This window comes from Nerophis ophidion, linkage group LG12 (assembly GCF_033978795.1).
Source record: "Nerophis ophidion isolate RoL-2023_Sa linkage group LG12, RoL_Noph_v1.0, whole genome shotgun sequence".
NCBI lineage: Eukaryota > Metazoa > Chordata > Actinopteri > Syngnathiformes > Syngnathidae > Nerophis > Nerophis ophidion.
In genome coordinates, this window is record NC_084622.1 from 19525203 (window position 1) to 19545082 (window position 19880).

Genomic DNA, 19880 nt, shown 5'->3' on the forward strand with positions numbered 1-19880 from the left:
TTTACAAACTATTTTGCAACATTGTTTCAAAGTCAGTTTTAAAGGACATGTATGTATAATCCACATTACATCAATGTCTTGTGCCTGCTGGGTGTATGAAGGCTTGCAAGTACGTATAAATATGTATTCATCTAAGAGCGTGTGTATGGATGTTTGTCATGCGTAGGAGGCCAGAGACTATGCCCCGACACCAGACAGCAGGTCGGGCCACGCATGGGCCCCTCCAACAAGAGGCCCCAGCCAGGGCCAACCAACCCCCTTGCCAGCAAGACACCATACCCCATGAGGGCTGACAGAAAATGTGAGGCCAAAATCTCTTCTACCACCAGGAAGAAGACAATCTTGTACAAAATAAAAGTGCTTCAATTTATTAGATTACATCAAATGACAAAACAAAACAAATATTGCACAACGGATATTGAAACAACAGGGTCAGGAACACAGTAACATACATTATGTTAGATAAACAGTGTGTGCATTTAGTAGTCAGTTTTTTTAGATTGAAGGCACATATTTACAAAATACTAAATATTTACAAAATGACTTTTAACAGGTTTGGCTACACTAAATGCCAACCACGTTTAAAAAGAGCAGTGTCAAAGTCAGTCAACATTCCTATTTTTCTTTTGGGCTATCAAGTACTACACTATATCCACCCACTGTGTACAGTCTGGGGAATGGGTGTATTTAATCCTGTATTACAAGCACTTTCTGATTTATCATCACAACAAACATCAGTAGGACATATTTAAATGCTGCACTGCAAAAAGTCAGTGTTCAAAAATAAGGGGAAAAAAAAAATATTAGGGGAATTTCATTTGAAATAAGCAAAATGATCTGCCAATAGAACAGGAAAATTTGGCTTGTCAAATTAGCTAACTTCAATGAACCCAAAAATATGTTAAAATAAGTATATTCTCACTAAAAACTACTGCACTTTTCTGGGTAGAAAAAACAGACCTTTTTGCTCAATATGTTGAAAAATATTCTTAAAATAAGTAAATGCTAGTGCAATTATCTTGACATAATGATATGCGCTTGGCATTACATTTCTTGAAACCAGCAAACTTATACTAAAAACTAATTTATTGTTCTTAATGGAAATGGTCTATGGTGTAAAAATGCATTTTTCCATCGATAACATGACATCATCGCGCTAAGTTCGTGCTCTTTCAGTCAATTAGTGTGTGAGGAACTATGTATATATATATATATATACATATAATTATATATACACATACAGCCGCCACCCTTCCAAAAATGTTTTAATTGTAATTTTGAAGAATTCATCTATATGTGCATGAAGTATTTCTGTTCAAAATTGTAGACATATTAAATGTTTAAGTTGTAACTGTCAGTTTACTGTTCTGTGCAAACGTTGCTACTTTATGAGCATGTATTTTTCATTGTTTCATTAAAAAAAATAAAACAGCAAAGTCCGTCCGTTTGAATTTTGAGACAAAATTGTGTCAAAGTCATAATTTTTTTCTTCATGCTTGAAATAAGAAATTATCACTTTAAAAAAGCAGTTTTATACTTGTGAGTGTTGATGACACAGCTTTGCATCAGTTGATATTCTTGTTTCAAGCACGTTTTACTCAATATAGCTCATCAAATCTCAGCTATAGGCTGTAATATCTTACTGAGATCATTTAGGACCAAAACTTAAAACAAGTAAAACACTAACATAAAATCTGCTTAGTGAGAACAATGATCTTATTAGACAGAAAATAAGCAAATATCACCCTTATTTGAGCTATTTAATCTTACTTAGATTTCACTTTTTGCAGTGTGCATGTTAGGATGCAGTGCAGTCCGTGTATGTGGTCACCATATTTCCTCTGCGCTGCGTCACCGTCCTGCAGTGCTGCTTGGACGTGCCGTGGAAAACATTCTGGCTCTGTTTGGGCTGTGTGTGCAAGGTGAACGTTCGCTCTACGTCGTCCAACACGTCGTCGAAGAAACCCGCCCCTTGAAAATGTCTCCTGCGTCGGCCGTGCGGCTCTCGTGAGGAGTGCTCGTCAAAGTGTCTTCTGTGGCGGGCGTGCCGGTTGTGGCTGTCGATGTCAAAATCCTTGAATATGTCGTCGAATTTGAAGCTGAAAGACTGGTGGGCTCTCTGCCTCTGCTGCGTGCCACCGCTGGAAAAAGGAGCGCTGCCACCAAAGCGGTCATACTCGCTTCTTCGGGTTGCATCTGATAAAGTTTCGTAAGCTGCAAGAAAGAAAAGATTGTGAGTGACGACACGGCAAGGGAAAACATTAACTTGAGGGATGTAAATAACTATTCATAAGGTGAAGAGAAATGAGGGTTTTAAAGAATAGCTTTGAAATTGTGACTCTTACCTTCAGCGATGTCCCTGAATGTGGCTTCTGCATCCGGACTGTTGTTCCTGTCAGGGTGATACCTCATGGCCAGCCTGTGAAAAGCTTTCTTTACCTGCCGCTCGGTGGCGTCCTCAGGCACTCCCAGGATGTGGTAGTAATTCTTCTTGGCCAGAAGCGGCTCTGTGACCACCAGGAGGCACACGGCCAGCTTTAAGGCGGACTGTGCGTTGGCCATTGCTCGCCTGTCATGCACAACATGTCAACAAATGCACGCAACAAGATGAAGGCAGAAAAACAACACTACGTTTATACCGTTTGAAACACATTACATGGCTAACTTGTCATACTTGGCTAGGAAAGTATGTTACCTTAGATTCTCGCAGCTAATCAATGCAAATTCTAGTACTATGTAACGGTGTTTTTCAACCTTTTTTGAGCCAAGGCACATTTTTTGTGTTGAAAAAAATGCGGAGGCACACCACCATCCATACTTTCCAACCTTGAGACCTCCGATTTCAGGAGGTGGGCGGCGTGGTTAAGAGGGGAGGAGTATATTTACAGCTAGAAAAGTGCAGATTGGATTTTAACCTATTTAAAAAACGACATCAAAAATATATATTTATTGTAAGAAATCATTAAGATGATCAGTGTTTCCACAAAGATAAATATTATTCATTATTAATAATAACATAGAGTTAAAGGTAAATTGAGCAAATTGGCTATTTCTGGCAATTTATTTAAGTGTGTTTCAAACTGGTAGCCCTTTGCATTAATCAGTACCCAAGAAGTAGCTCTTGGTTTCAAAAAGGTTGGTGACACCTGCCGTAGATGTTATTGTCACATATGCATGTACAGTAGATGGCCGTATTGTCCTGTAAGAGTGTCACAACATTGCTGTTTACGGCAGACTTACTGCTTTACGATGGACGAAAATGTGACTGCTGTTGTTGTGTGTTGTTACCGAAGTGGGAGGACGTTATTGAAACTGCCTAACAATAAACCCACATAAGAAACCAAGAACTCGCCCTCGATCATTCTACAGTTATAACGTCATTGGGCAGGCTCGCTGTTTATATTGTAGGAAAGCAGACGTGAAAACAGGCTGTCGACACGTCACTGAGGTCCGCATGGAGCTGGAGGGGCGTGGCATCCAGCTCCGCCTGAATTTTGGGAGATTTCGGGAGAATATTTGTCCGGGGAGGTTTTCGGGAGATGAGCTGAATTTCGGGAGTCTCCCGGAAAATACGGTAGAGTTGGCCAGTATGCCACCAGCAGAAATAATAATAAAAACGAAACTCGGTAGACAATAAAAAGTCGTAGTCGCAATTGCTGGACATGGCTTTAAAGCATAACCAAGCATGCATGACTATAGCTTTTGTCTCAAAGTAGGTGTACTGTCACATCACACCCTGACTTATTTGCACTTTTTTTGCTCTTTTCCTGTGTGTAGTGTTTCACTTCTTGTCTTGCGCTTCTATTTTGGTGACTTTTTCTTCTTTTTTTGGTATTTTCCTGTAGGAGTTTCTAGATGGATAGTACTTTATTGATTCCTTCAGGAAAATTTAAAAAAGCATGTCTTCTTTTGAATTATATTTCCCACATCTACTTTGTTTTAGCAATCAATAATATTTCAGTTGTTTTTATCATTCTTTGTGGGGACATTGGTGACTGTCATATCATGTTTGGATGTACATTGTGGACATTGTCTTTGCTCCACAGTAAGTCTTAGCTGTCGTCCAGCATTCTGTTTTTGTTGACTTTGTAGCCAGTTCAGTTTTAGTCTTGTTCTGCAGATCCTTCCCTAAGCTTCAATGCCTTTTCTTAGCAGCACTCACCTTTTGTTTATTTTTGGTTTAAGCATTAGACACCTTTTTTGTTTACCAGCATGCTGCCTCCCGCTGTTTCCCACATCTACAGAGCAATTAGCTACCTGCTGCCACCTACTGATATGGAAGAGTATTACACGGTTACTCTGCCGACATTTAACAACACATCATTTGCAGACTGTAATTACTGCTTTGCAAAAATTATCATTAACCCAAAAAGGTGAAAGGAGATGATCTCCCGCGGCACAGTGGTTGAAAAACACTGCTCTCTAAACATGCAACACAAATGTCCGAGCTAACGTCTTCCCACACGTCTCTTAGACGTGCTTGACTCACCTTTAATGAGACAAGTGCACGCCGAGATGGTGGAGTGTGATTAGTATTTAATAATGACGATGTTAGCGCGACATGGCGCCATTCTTGCAAGCATCTCTTCTTCGTTGGTTATTGACATGGGCAGTATGGCAACCGGAAGTGTGTACTCATTGCTGCCCCTTTTGATAGATGTAAGTACTACAACTGTAAACACAGTTACTCATTTTAATTTAAACTACTGAATTAAGTTAAAGTACCATAAATAGTCACACACACTAGGTGTGGAGAAATAATTCTCAGCATTTGACCCATCACCCTTGATCACCCCCTGGAAGGTGAGGGGAGCATTTTTGGTGATTTAACCCCGTATTCCAAGCCTTGATGCTGAGTGCCAAGCAGGGAGGTAATGGCTCCCATTTTTATAGTTTTTGATATGACTCGGCCGGGGTTCGAACTCACAACCTACCCATCTCACGGGAGACACTCTAATCACTATTATTAAATCTTAAACACTTTCAATCAGACTATTTGTTTTCTTCTTTTTTTTCTTTCTCAGTATCGTTTGTTACCGCACTTTGATCAAATACTTTGTTTATATAATTGATGGTTTTGGCAATAATTTTTTACATTTTTACTCATAAATCAAGGTTCTCCCTTTCCGTATTGGCTACTTGTGGATTAATTACTATATATTGAAAAAACTGTGAGCCGAATGTTAACATTTTCAAAAAAAAGGTGAAATTTGTGGATAAGTCATTTAAGTATATAAAATGCCATAAAATCAATTAAAATGACTTAAATAACAATGAAAACTTAATAATGTCGTATATGTAGATTGGTAATAAAGTTGTGGCCATAAACATTTTGGTCGTCACAGAAATAATCAATAACATATTTTACGGTAAAATGGAGGATTTGTATCAACTACTTTACATTTATTTAATAAAATAAAAGTTAATCTTTCTTTAATTTAAGCATCTGTTGTCTTAATAAAAAATGGATAAAGAAACCTCTAACCTTCACTATAAGAAAGTAGAGTACTATCCTATGTCCCCTTTCTGTATTTGTGTATATTTTTATGGTGGGTTTTTTCATATTTGTTTTATTTGTTCATTATTTTATGACATTTTTAAGAAATAGTTTAAAACTCTGGGATGAGGTGGCGACTTGTTCAAGGGTGTACCTTGCCTTCCGCCCGATTGTGGCTGAGATAGGCTCCAGCGACCATGCCACCCCGAAGGGAATAAGCGGTAGAAAATGGATGGATGGATAGTTTAAAATATAAAAATGGTTTGAAATGTGAAGAGCAGAAGCTGTACTAAACTGTGTGATACATCTTGAAATGCTAACTGTTGCTAAAGTTAAAAGAGTTAGCATATTGCAAGAGGTTACGAATTTGCTCTAAATATATCCCATTAGCTAAAATGCTGGCATAAAAAGTTAACAGGGGAACAGCTAGCATTCTTTTAACATGGCGCCAAGTAACATAATTCATATTTATTAGGTTGAAATGTAAATGATTAGCTAGCGTGCTAACATTTTATTCCAATGATAGCAGTGGGAGAGCTACCATACTTCTAAGATGGTGGAAAGTAACAAAATCCCTCTTATCAGGTTAAAAATTACAAAACTAGCTAAAATGCTAACATAAATTGTTAGCATTAGCATGCTAACAGGTGAAAAGCTACAATACTTTTAAGATGACACCAATTAACAAAAATCCATGATTATTTGGTTGAAACGTAAAAAAGAATTGCTTCACTGCGACCATAAAACATTAGCATGTGAATTGGTTAACAGCTAGCATCCTTCTTAAATTGCACCAAGAAAAAAATCCATGTTTATTATGTCACGACGGACAAAATAAGCTAAAATGCTAGCATAAATCGTTAGGGCGCTAATATTAGAACGGTTCGCATACTTTCATGATGATGTCGTGCAACATCATTTATGAGCTGAAGGGGTTGGTGATGGAACTACTTGAACGGGTCAAGACGTGTGGGACTGTGGAATGGGTGGTAAGCACATGTCCAGCTCATTGACTAGGCCAGGCTTCAAGTGGTTGCTCTTTTGCACACTCAGATAGTTGCCACTCTGTTTGCTGCGCAGTAGTCATAATGGTGTGGTGAATCCAACCTATAGACGAACTTGGAAAAATGTCGCAATCATTTCAACGGGAAATTCCTGGTAATTTGGAATTTCTGTAAAAGTGTGAACATTTGGAAAGGATAAATAGCATGATTGTCCTGAATGACCTGAATTAGTTGGTGTTGACATTTTTTTAATCCACTGAGAAATTTGTGAATTGTGGAGACACCTGGGGATTGGCCCCTCCCACCTCCAAAGACATGCACCGGGGGATAGGCCCCTCCCACCTCCAAAGACATGCACACCTCCAAAGACATGCACCTGGGGATAGGCCCCTCCCACCTCCAAAGACGTGCACCTGGGGATAGGTTGATTGGCAACACTAAATGGTCCCTAGTGTGTGAATGTTGTCTATCTGTGTTGGCCCTGCGATGAGGTGGCAACTTGTCCAGGGTGTACGCCGCCTTCCTCCTGATTGTAGCTGAGATAGGCGCCAGCGGCCCCCGCGACCCTAAAAAGGGAATAAGCGGTAGAAAAAGGGATGGATGGATGAATTGTGGAGATCTGAAAAATGTCTTGTTTCCTGTTATTTCGGAAATTTCAGGAAAAGTGGGAATTTTTCCAATGTAATAAATGGCATGAATGTCCTGAATGAGCTAAATAAGTCGGTGTTGGATTGGTTCGAGTTGGTTAAGAAATGTGTTAGTAGTGCCATTTTATATTTAAGAAATAGTGATACAGAATTTCTGGAATTCTAGAATTTCCAGGAAAACCGGAATTTGTTAGTTTGATGTCCAGGATGAGTGGAATGTGATGAAAGCGGAATGGTTGGAACCGGCTGAAAAATGTCAGGATTCTGGACCCCCCCATTCATTTCCACGGGAAGTTTCTCAGAAATTTGGGAATTTAGGGAAAATTGGGATTTTTTTGGAAAAGGATAAATAGCTGAATGTCTTGAATGAGCTGAATTGGTTGCTGTTGGAAATGTTTGAATAGTAGGGAAATGTTGATGCATTAACCATTTTTATTTGGGACGCTATTACGGAATTACCAAACTTCAGAGCAATGTTTTGACGTTACAACAGTGAAAATGGATTGTAAAGTGTTTAAGAAATAGTGGAAATACCTTTTTTTTTTTAACTTGGAAATATGATAGTTTGAATTTCTGGGATGAGTGGAATGTGTTGAGGTGGAATGATTTGAATCGCTTGAAAAACGTGGCAATTGTGGAAGTTTGACAAGGCCCTTTCATTTTCCATCCATCCATTTTCTACCGCTTGTCCTTTTTGGGCTCACGGGGGTGCTGGTGCCGATCTCAGCTGCATTTGGGAGGAAGGCGTGTACACCCTGGACAAGTCACCACCTCATCACAGGGCCAACACAGATAGACAACATTCACACACTAGGGACCATTTAGTGTTGCTAATCAACCTATCCCCAGGTGCATGTCTTTGGAGGTGGGAGGTGCTTATCCCCAGGAGTATGTCTTTGGAGGTGGGAGGGGTCTATCCCCAGGTGCATGTCTTTGGAGGTGGGAGGGGCCTATCCCAAGGTGCATGTCTTTGGGGTTGGGGGAGGGCCTATCCCCAGGTGCTTGTCTTTGGAGGTGGGAGGGGCCTACCCCAGGTGCATGTATTTGTAGGCGGGAGGGGCCTATCCCCAGTCACGGGGAGAACATGCAAACTCCACACAGAAAGATCCCGAGCGCACACTAACCTCTCCCCCACCGTGCTGCCGCCCTTTCGTTTTGAATAGGAATATTTTCCAGGATAACTGGAGAATGCCAGAAATTATTTTGAGAATTGTTGAAACCAAGCATACCTTTACTGACTCAGCTGATTGATTGGTTGAAACTTGTATTCGTAGATTGCACAGTACAGTAAACATTCCGTAAAACTGACCACTAAATGGTAACACCCCAATAAGTTTGTCAACTTGTTTAAGTCGGGGTCCACTTTCATCAATTCATGGTAAACATGAATTGGGGTGGCATAGCTCGGTTGGTAGAGTGGCCGTGTCAGCAACTTGAGGGTTGCAGGTTCGATTCCCGCTTCTGCCATCCTAGTCACTGCTGTTATGTCCTTGAGCAAGACACTCTACCCACTTGCTCCCCGTGCCACCCACACTGGTTTAAATGTAACTTAGATATTGGGTTTCACTATGTAAAGCGCTTTGAGTCACTAGAGAAAAGCGATATATAAATATAATTCACTCCACTTAAACATGAACATTTTGAAGTTACACTGGTTGAAAAATGTGTAAGGTAGAATAGGATCAAGCAGGTATAATAAATAGATGGATGTTGGTGAAAATAGCTGCGCTGCGTGGACTGTAAATACTGTTTGTTCACCCTGTCGTTTCCTTCTTATGGCCAGGGTTCAGCCAATCAACACCCGCCGTCTTCGGGGGTCAAACTATAACCAACCAATAGCGGAGCTGCACCCTGTGTCACGTGACTGTTGTTGTTCTTCCCGGCAGACATGACAGTGTGGAGAGCCAGCGGGAGTGCCATCAAGTTGTAGTGTTGCCGTGTCACTATAGTCTACAAGTCAAGTGTAGTGTTGGCGTGTCACTATAGTCTACAAGTTAATAGTCTACAAGTTAAGTGTAGTGTTGCCGTGTCACTAGTCAACTAGTCAACAAGTCAAGTCGGCGAATGGCGGCCCAAGAAGATGGCTTTAAAAGCTGTCCAGTCATCTCAATACGACCACTTTAAAAGCAGCGGTACGGTCATCTTGTTTCCTTTAGCCTGTGTGGATGCTAGCCTTTAGCTTCCTCCATTTTCACACTCTGCTTGTGTGTATTATTTTTTACTTTCATCTGCTAGTCTATACTTTCATACTGTGTTTACTTTCATCTCAAAGTCTATACTTTCATACTGTGTTTACTTTCATCCAAAAGTCTATACTTTCATACTGTGTTTACTTTCTTCCCTGCATGTGTAGCTAGTCCATCCATCCATCTTCTTCCGCTTATCCGAGGTGGGGTCGCGGGGGCAACAGCCTAAGCAGGGAAGCCCAGACTTCCCTCTCCCCGGCCACTCGGTCCAGCTCTTCCCAGGGGATCCCGAGGCGTTCCCAGGCCAGCCGGGAGACATAGTCTTCCCAACGTGTCCTGGGTCTTCCCCGTGGCCTCCTACCGGTCGGACGTGCCCTAAACATCTCCCTAGGGAGGCGTTCGGGTGGCATCCTGACCAGATGCCAAACCACCTCATCTAACTCCTCTCCATGTGGAGGAGCAGCGGCTTTACTTTGAGCTCCTCCGGGATGGCAGAGCTTCTCACCCTGTCTCTAAGGGAGAGACTCGCCACCCGGCGGAGGAAACTCATTTCAGCCGCTTGTATCCGTGATTTTGTCCTTTCTTTCATGACCCAAAGTTCATGACCATTAGAGAGGGCGGGAACCTAGATCGACCTTTAAATGGAGACCTTTGCCTTCCGGCTCAGCTCCTTCTTCACCACAACGGATGGATACAACGTCCGCATTACTGAAGACGTGTTGCTAGTCTATAGTTTTATACTGTGGTTGTTTTTATTGGTCTTTACTTTCAGCCCTGCATTGATTGATTGATTGAACGTTTTATTAGTAGATTGCACAGTTCTGTATATATTCCGTATAATTGACTACTAAATGGTAACACCCCAATAAGTTTTTCATTTTACATTTGATTATTTACATTTTGTTATTTACAGTTCAGGAGATGGGATGTGAATGGAGGAGAGTATTAGTAAAGGGTTGAAATTGCCTGGAGGTGTTGTTTTAGAGCACTTTTGAAGGAGGATAGAGATGCACTTACTTTTACACCTGTTGGGAGTGCATTCCACATTGATTTGGCATAGAAAGAGAATGAGTTAAGACCTTTGTTAGATGGGAATCTGGGTTTAACGTGGTTTGTGGAGCTCCCCCTGGTGTTAGGTGGGAATCTGGGTTTAACGTGGTTTGTGGAGCTCCCCCTGGTGTTGTGGTTATGGCGGTCATTTACGTAAAGGAAGTAGTTTGACATGTACTTGGGTATCAGGGAGGTGTAGCGGATTTTATAGACTAGGCTCAGTGAAAGTTGTTTGACTCTGTCCTCCACCCTGAGCTTGCCCACTTTGGAGAAGTGGGTAGGAGTCAGGTGTGGTCTGGGGTGGAGGTCTAGAAGTAACCCTACTAGCTTGTTCTGGGATGTTTGGAGTCTAGATTACCCATGTGGTAAATTTTAAATGTGCTTTATAAATAAAGTTGATTTTATTTTATTTTATTTTATTAGATTTGAGGGTTTTGGAGGTGCAGGGTTACCAGGAGGTGATCCCATGTGCTGCTAGTCTATAGTAGTGTGGTGCACAGTGAAATATTGAGGAAAAGTGAGTGTTTGGTATGTCATTGTCACCTTTAGTACCTCTCACTGTCTGTTGATCATCAGCAGGTTGACGGAAAGAAGGAGTGTGGAGCTAAAGTTCCTTCGGATGGAATGAACTCTTAGCACTTTTAAAGGATGAGTCACAGATGGTGCCTGAGTGAGTACCTGGGTTCAACTGAACAGAACATTTGATATACGCCACTCATGCAAATCAGCATCCTCCCCATTTCCCTCCTCAGGTACCTTCCAGCGCTCACTCCATGTGCAACATCCTCAGTGCGTCTTCCTCAGCCAGTTGTACATCTTCCACTCTCGGGGGGCTCCGACTCGAAAAGCATGGCGCCGCAGGGCTTACCAGCTTAGACAAAAACTGGGGATCCACACCGGGGGCTCGTGTTTGAACAGCTCGACACCTCGCTGGTCTGCGGGCCTGAGCCAACACATGTCACGAATGAGGAACACGCTGGACACGGTTTCTAAAGCCGTGACGCAAACGGACCTCCTCTCCAAGATCACCAGACTCAAAGCCCAGAAGTCTGGGACAAATGTGGCACCGGCTGCGGAAAAAGGGACCACTACTGCTTCTGTAACTGCACTAGAAGCTGCTGCCACTACCTCCTCCTCGCAGCCTCACAACGCCACACAAGCCACCGACGCTGTTGCCACCGCACCCGCGCAGGAGAGTAAGGAGATAAAGCTGAGGCGTGTCAAACCGGAGGAGCCTCAACAATCCTCCAACGGGAAACCAACCCAAGCACTTTTCCACCCTAGCAGCTTGTCAGTCAACCTGGATCAAACCTACAACTACGTAGCGCATCACATCAATTCTTACTTCGACAGCAGTACCAAATCTCAGGAGAAGAAAGACCATGTGGAAAAGCCTCCACAATCAAGTGACCTAATGTGTAATAGACCGCCCCTTCCCGCTAAGAAAGGCTTAGGCCACTACCTGGCCTATTCCGCTCCCACCGTGCAAGCTTTTGTCGGGAGCTACCTCACCCCCTTGGTGCCAAAGTTCAGGACGGGGGAATCCAAAAGTGCTACGGATGACGCCGTTAAGCTTGAGGATATGCCGGGGAAGCAGGCGGAGGTCAGCATCAGTAAAGAGCATAAGGTGGCAGATGAGAAGGCCAATAAACTTCTTCTTCAAAGGGAAAAGGTAAGTGCTTTGGATTGAGTTGCCATAGCTACAGAGCACCTGTTGTAGCGTATATAAATATCAGAATGTGTGCACATCTCCTGCAGCGACATGTGTCTAAAGCTTGTGGCAAGCCCTGCGTGACTGCATGTATTTTTAGCCTGGCTGCTCATGTGACCAGGACTTGATGGTGAACACAATTCCCAACCTGTTTGTTATCATCAGGCTTCCTTATGTTGTATGACTCACCTTATCAGGCATTCCAAGCATCATCTGTAAAGCTGAAAAGAAAATGTGGAGTACTCCGATGAAAAAAGATGCATAACCATACCTCAAAAATAACTCATTTGACCGTAATACCACCTAAATATAATTTTGCAGAATACTCAATGCTTACACAAATGTACCTTTTTTGTAATTTTTAATTCTTAGGGGAGTTATTTAAATTACTGTAATAATTATAATATGATATTTCCTATTCACATGAATATATATTGTATTATAATATGTAAAGAGGTATCCAATTTTCAATAAAACACTAATTCAGAGTATTACAATCAATATTATTTTATTAGGTTATACATGTTTAAAAATGTGTATATGATATTAAAAATCACATTTTTATTCAATGTTTAAAAGTACATTTGTAATAGGGATATTCAATTATTCATATTTAGAAATGATGTATTTTTGATTTTAAAAATCACAATGTTACTTAGTATTTTTTTATAAAATACGTTTGTAATAGGGATGGGAATCTCAGGATTTGATCACGATTCTTGGGGTGGCAATTCAAATTCGAACACGATTTTTGCAAGTTATTATTTGGTATGATAATAAAACCTATCCCAAACAGATTGCAAGTTACAAAAGATCCTCTTGGCTTCTGACACCAACGACATACGCACACTGTATAAGCGTGGAGATGGCCCAAAATTGATTCCTAAAAAATGTATACATATATAGAGTTTTAAAAAGCAAATCTTGATCATTTTTAATTGATTAAGAATCAGAATAAATAAGTATCACGATTCGGATGTGAAACAATTTTTTGATGAGGGCCTCCCCTAAGAAAAGCGTTGAACATGAGATGGAGCTAAGATTTCATGAGACTAAAACAATATGATACAACACTTTATATTATACGGTATTTATTATAATATAATGTGTTATTAATTGTTCCCTCGTTTAACGCTGGAGTTATGTTCCAAAAAGTACCCGCTTTAAGTGAAATCCGTGTAGTACAAGTAGATTTTTTTTTCTTTCGTTTTTTTATATTTTTTATACATGTTTTTTCATTTACATGATGTTTTTTTCATTTGCTGTGCATGTTTTTTTGCGTATAGGTTGGTTTTTTTCTTTGCAGTACTGTACAGTATGTTTTTTTGTTTCTTATATATGTTTTAAGTCTATAAAACCCTTAACCGCACACCTTATAAACTTTTCTCAGACAGGCATTAACATTTTCTTACATTTCTCCAGTTTAAACACTCTCAAACTTCAAACCTTTGTGGATCTAAAAAAATAAGTACAGTACACTACTGTATTAAAGAATGAAACCAAATATCAAAACCTGTTTTTTAGGGCTCTATGATTTTTTGACCTACAAATAAGCCTTGGTTTTATCATAAAGCCCACAGCATTTCCACACATAACCAAAGTACACCATCTTGTTGGGCCTTAAATCCTGCGTTTTGGCCTTGTCCTGCATTATAAAGGTGCGAGAGGGCATTAGTTTCCAAAATAAGTCTGTTTTATTCATATTAAAAACTTGTACAGGATTAAATTCTCCACCACAGTATACATTGCGTACTGTACAGGACACATGGCATGAAGAAGATTGATTGACAATGGTCTACAGTTCCTTAGCCAATCAGTATGCAGAACACAATGCGCATTCATACACTGTAAACAAAAAAGCATGCAACACTGTAAAAAATTACATATAGACAAAAATCCGTGTAACAGTGAGGCTGTGTTAAGTGAACAATGTTGTAGCGAGGGAACACTGTTTATATTTAAAATAGATACTATGTTTAAATATTTAAAAAAACAAAACAGTTTAAATCTATAAACATTTCACTTCAGGTGCCTCCTGTTATAAAAGTAAATACTCTACTGTAAAGTGAATCTTCGGACTATTTACTAATATTTTGTATGATAAAAGATTTAATATGTATTCTTGTGAGTCATTTTAATTGTTTATTTGAATCACTAAAGCATGGTAGGGAATTGATTTCTTCTATTAGGACCAAAAGTAAGTTAATAGGAAAAAATACAGCATATAATGTGCATTTGTGAGTTCAATGTTTTTGAGAACTGTATAGCAATTTTGTTGAGGTTTTAGTATTGCTTAGCACATGTAAATGTTCTGTCGGTCCCCATCACCTGCCTTCAGAGCAACCATGAGTGTCTTTTAGGTATTTTTATTACAGTACAAATGGACACACACATTCTGAACAGTTCTTTAGGTATTTTTTTATTATTTTCCCTCATCCAGATCATTGCCAGGGTGAGCGTGGATAATCGAACCCGTGCTCTGGTCCAAGCTCTCCACAGGGCCACAGATGTGAGGGTTTACATCAGCAGAGTGGAGGACCTCAGCTACCATCTCCTGGAGTTCCCTGAGACTTGTGGGGTTGCTGTCAAGGTGAGGTATCTAGTTGGCTCTTCTGGGTTTGCTGCCGGGCAAACAATATGTAGATGTGGCGCATGGTCTTATGGGCATGCGCTCCATTTATTTATATCACGGTCTTATCTCCATCAGGGCCTAACCTTTTTCTAACCGTGGGCACTTACTCATGTAGGCAAAGGTTCTACTAATGCCCCGTGAAGTGAAGACAGGTGACTCCCACATCCAGAAGTGGTTGCCACTGTCAACTAATTCTTCTGAAACACAAAAATAGGGATGCATTGTGACTGACTGAGTTATGTTAAGTTATTCTGCTTGTATTTGTCCTCCAACTTGCCTCGAAAACTCCAATGTTTTCCTTTGTTCCTCAGGAAAAAGTCATCCCCTGCTTATTGCGTCTACAACAAGCAAAAGATCCTGGTCTGAGGGAAGCAGTTCGAGAAGCTCTTAATCTGGTGGGCTACCATAAAGCAGTTAAAGGCCGAGGCATACGCATCCTGTCCATAGACGGAGGAGGTTTAAGGTACATTCAGCATCCTAATAATGTGTGGTCAACTTCCTGATACAGGTTATCTGTCACAAATGCTTTTATATATTACTTTCCTCAAGCCTTTTGTGGAACATGACTTGTTTTTCATTGTAAGGTTTTTTGTTTTGAACAGCATAAATGAAAATATTAAAGCAAAAAGGCACCTTATAAAGACAAAAAGGGGATAACTGATATCAAACACGAATTGTTGACTTACAATTAGGGCTGCTCATGTAATTAAAATATTTAATCTCGATTAGTCGCATTTTGTTCTCGGTTAACTCAAAACTAATTGCAGAAAAAAATATAATCATCATTAGTAAGTGTTCCCTACACAGGTCATTTTCAAGTTTTGCTACCATGACTGGATTTAATTGACGTTTTTTAAACTCTATACTTTTTAAACAGCTCAACACATCACAACCTATAGTTATCCTGAGGAATCCTGAAGGAATCAACAAAGTACTATCTATCTACAAACCCTGTTTCCATATGAGTTGGGAAATTGTGTTAAATGTAAATATAAACAGAATACAATGATTTGCAAATAATTTTCAACCCATATTCAGTTGAATATGCTACATGGACAACATATTTGATGTTCAAACTGATAAAACATTTTTTTTTTTGCAAACAATCATTAACTTTAGAATTTGATGCCAGCAACACGTGACAAAGAAGTTAGGAAAGGTGGCAATAAATACTGATAAAGTTGAGGAATACTCATCAAACACTTATTTATAACATCCCACAGGTGTGCATGCTAGTTGGGAACAGGTGGGTGCCATGATTGGGTATAAAAACAGCTTCCCAAAAAATGCTCAGTCTTTCACAAGAAAGGATGGGGCGAGGTACACCCCTTTGTCCACAACTGTGTGAGCAAATAGTCAAACAGTTTAAAAACAACCTTTCTCAAAGTGCAATTGCAAGAAATTTAGGCATTTCAACATCTCCGGTCCATAATATCATCAAAAGGTTCAGAGAATCTGGAGAAATCACTCCATGTAAGCGGCATGGCCGGAAACCAACATTGAATGACCGTGACCTTCGATCTCTCAGACGCCACTGTATCAAAAACCGACATCAATCTCTAAAGGATATCCCCACATGGGCTCAGGAACACTTGAGAAAACCACTGTGACTAAATACAGTTGATCGCTACATCTGTAAGTACAAGTTAAAGCTTTACAATGCAAAGCGAAAGCTTTTTATCAACAACATCCAGAAACGCCACCGGCTTCTCTGGGCCCGAGATCATATGGACTGATGCAAAGTGGAAAAGTGTTCTGTGGTCAGACGAGTTCACATTTCAAATTTTTTGGGGAAATATTCAACATCGTGTCATCCGGACCAAAAGGGAAGCGAACCATCCAGACTGTTATCGACGCAAAGTTCAAAAGCCAGCATCTGTGATGGTATGGGGGTGCATTAGTGCCCAAGGCATGGGTAACTTACACATCTGCGAAGGCACTATTAATGCTGAAAGGTACATACAGGTTTTGGAACAACATATGCTGCCATCCAAGCGCCGTCTTTATCACGGACGCCCCTGCTTATTTCAGCAAGACAATGCCAAGCCACATTCAGCACGTGTTACAACAGCGTGGCTTTGGAAAAAAAGAGTGCGGGTACTTTCCTGGCTTGCCTGCATTCCAGACCTGTCTCCCGTCCAAAATGTGTGGCGCATTATGAAGCGTAAAATACGACAGCGGAGACCCCGGACTGTTGAAGGACTGAAGCTCTACATAAAACAAGAATGGGAAAGAATTCCACTTTCAAAGCTTCAAAAATTAGTTTCCTCAGTTTCCAAACGTTTATTGAGTGTTGTTATAAGAAAAGGTGATGTAACACAGTGGTGAACATGCCCTCTCCCAAGTACTTTGTCACGTGTTGCAGCCATGAAATTCTAAGTTAATTATTATTTGCAAAAAAAAAAAAAGTTTGAACATCAAAAATCTTGTCTTTCTAGCATATTCAACTGAATATGGGTTGAAAAGGATTTGCAAATCATTGTATTCCGTTTATATTTACATCCAACACAATTTCCCAACTCATAAAAAAGGGTGTGCAGAGAGTAAGACCAGGTGTGGGAGGAAAGCTAAGAGGAATAAAAAAAATCAAGTGTTGGATGAGTAACAACTCAAATGTGTGGTTATTAGTTTTCAGTGCTATAAAGATACACATCCACAGGCCAGGTGTTACTATGTCTGTCTTTCCATGTGAAATGACGTATGTACATCCCTGCATGTTGAGCTCCTACGTCTGGAATTGGTAGCGACATTACTATATTGCTAACGTAGCATTATAAATGCTCTATCTACACTTATTAGACTTCATTGTTTTGGGGATAGGTTGATTGGCAACACTAGATGTTCCCTAGTGTGTGAATGTGAGTGTGAATGTTGTCTATCTATCTGTGTTGGCCCTACGATGAGGTGGCGACTTGTCCAGGGTGTCCCCCGCCTTACGCCCAAATGCATCTGAGATAGGCTCCAGCATCCCCTGTGATCCCAAAAGGGACTAGTGGTAGAAAATGGATGGATGGATGGATGGATGTTTATATACCCGCTGATGTCCAAAGTCTCATTGGGAACAAAGCAAAATAATTTTTAAATATTTCTGCAATTGCTTTACATTTAAGGGGTACTGCACTTTTTTTGGAATTTAGCCTGTCAGTCACAATCCCTATGTAAGACAAGAACACGTTTGTCTTTTTTTAATGCATTCTAATTCGTAAAATAGGGCAAGTAATGAGGTGGCTAACAATGCGGCTCATGGTAGTACTCTATTGCACCTATAAAGCCTTCTAAAACATCTAAAAACCGTCAACTATACTCCATTGATAATACTCCGAGTATTAGCGATATTGTTATTATAAACGCTAATGTTAAGGAACTACTTTTAGCTGCGGCAAATTTAATCGGTGGCATTGTGCTCTCTGGAAGCAGATAACAAAACATGTAACTAAGTTAGTAATGAGATAATAGACCATCTGCGAATAGGTGGCAACTTGTCCAGGGTGTACACCGCCTTCTGCCCGAATGCAGCTGAGAAAGGCTCCAGCACCCCCCGCGACCCCAAAAAGGACAAGCGGTAGAAAATGGATTGATGGATGGATAATAGACCATGCCAGAATGAAGATGACTTAACTCAAAAGACATGCTTTGGAAATATGAATAATAACAAAAGGCAAGATGTTGTAAACAAGCAATACTCGTGGGAACATTTTCAACAGACCGCCCCTCTCTCTCTGGGCCTCCTCACTCAGAACTGGTGAAGGAAGTCACATGACGCTGTGTTGCGCTTTAAAAATAAAAGCACATATACTTCTGCGGTTCATTTTTTGGGTGGGACAAATGCGTCTTCAATTACGGTTCCTGCGCCCCGGTGAGGATGATTAATTCTTCATCTAAACGGAAATATATAAACATCCCAGTGAGAGCAGACATTGTACAGTAGGTGATTATTGTATTGTGTCCGGACTTAATTTCTTGTTCAGTATTTAGCCACAGTTCAGTGTTTACCTCAAGCTGGATCTGTTTAGCACACAGCTTCTAAAACTTGTAGATCATCCTCCTTATTTACTAATAGGTTTTAGACCATGGTTTGTCCCAAAGCAGTCATTGTTAGCTGAGCTCTCTTGAAGTCTGCATTAGTAGTTGTGTTTTTGAAAGAAGTAACCTGCTTAAAATGACCAAAATACATCAATATTACATGTTATGTTATGTGCCTGTTACTACATTATGTACAATCCTATAGCATGTACAGTATATAAGACGTTGATGGAGGCTTTTTAGAGCGCTTTACAGGCAGAATAGACATAATGACTCCTGTTGCCTTCATTGTTAGCCAACTTTTGCTAGCGTGTATTTAGGAGTTCAGCCGCATACAAAAATGTTTGAAAATTCCCCCAAAAAGTGCGATTGTCCTTTTTAAAGTTTACAGCACTAATGGGGATCGCAAATACACCAAGACAGGTAAAATAGGCAAGATATGACCCTGTTAAGACTTCATTTAGGCCCAAAATAAATACAAAAATGATCGTGAAGCCACAATCTTTGAAGCACAATGCGGCGAAGGACAACTGCATGCAGAGTATTGTCTTGCCCAAGGACACAAAGGCAGTGACAATGATGGCGGATGCTACAATCGAGCCAGATGCTCTACCCTCTGAGCCACCCAACCTGGAAGTGACTAATATATCAATATTTGGACTTAATAGTCCATCCATCCATCCATCCATTTTCTACCGCTTGTCCCTTTTGGGGTCACGGGGAATGCTGGAGCCTATTATTACATAAACATGAATATATATTTTTTAATTTAATTACAAAATGATATAAATATATCAAAGGGTCCCTTAGTGGAAAACATTTGGACACCCCTGCTTGAACTAAACCCCAATGAGGACAGTACAATCATTACAGCTATTTTTAACCATTAATAGCCATTATATTTAAAAAAAAAAAAAAAAAACATTTTGAAAATTTAATTGAATGACTCAATCACAATTTATTTCTATATCCCTTAATCACAAATACCTCAAAGGGCTTTATAAACCACAAGGACATGGCCTGAACTCAACCCACATCACGACTCTTTGAACACTTGCTCATCCATTCATAAGTGTACTACCAATGTAATTGCAGTTGAAGATAAAGAAGGTAAGACAAAGTTGCTGAGT

The 19880-nt window shown here is 40.3% G+C and overlaps 2 protein-coding genes across 6 annotated transcripts in view; one reads left to right on the forward strand and one right to left on the reverse strand.

The window, feature by feature from the left end:
* Positions 1–352: 352 nt before the first annotated feature.
* Positions 353–4628, reverse strand: dnajb9a (DnaJ heat shock protein family (Hsp40) member B9a). The gene is made up of 3 exons (XM_061917026.1): positions 4490–4628; positions 2346–2569; positions 353–2214 (listed from the first exon to the last, which is right to left on the reverse strand). Exons 2-3 carry the CDS (start codon positions 2560–2562, stop codon positions 1799–1801), a joined length of 633 nt encoding a protein of 210 aa, XP_061773010.1. The 5' UTR covers positions 2563–2569; positions 4490–4628; the 3' UTR covers positions 353–1798.
* Positions 4629–9016: 4388 nt separating this feature from the next.
* LOC133563094 (calcium-independent phospholipase A2-gamma-like) overlaps positions 9017–19880 on the forward strand; it is a 42531-nt gene continuing 31667 nt past the window's right edge. For 4 of the 5 annotated variants that reach the window (XM_061917027.1, XM_061917031.1, XM_061917030.1 and 1 more), the window contains exons 1-5: positions 9017–9280; positions 10961–11054; positions 11137–12056; positions 14536–14685; positions 15039–15190. In XM_061917027.1, coding sequence (XP_061773011.1) covers positions 11033–11054; positions 11137–12056; positions 14536–14685; positions 15039–15190 — 1244 coding nt within the window. In that variant the 5' untranslated portion in view covers positions 9017–9280; positions 10961–11032. The remainder of the gene's footprint in view (positions 9281–10960; positions 11055–11136; positions 12057–14535; positions 14686–15038; positions 15191–19880) is intronic. The other variant, XM_061917028.1, reaches the window with a different exon arrangement.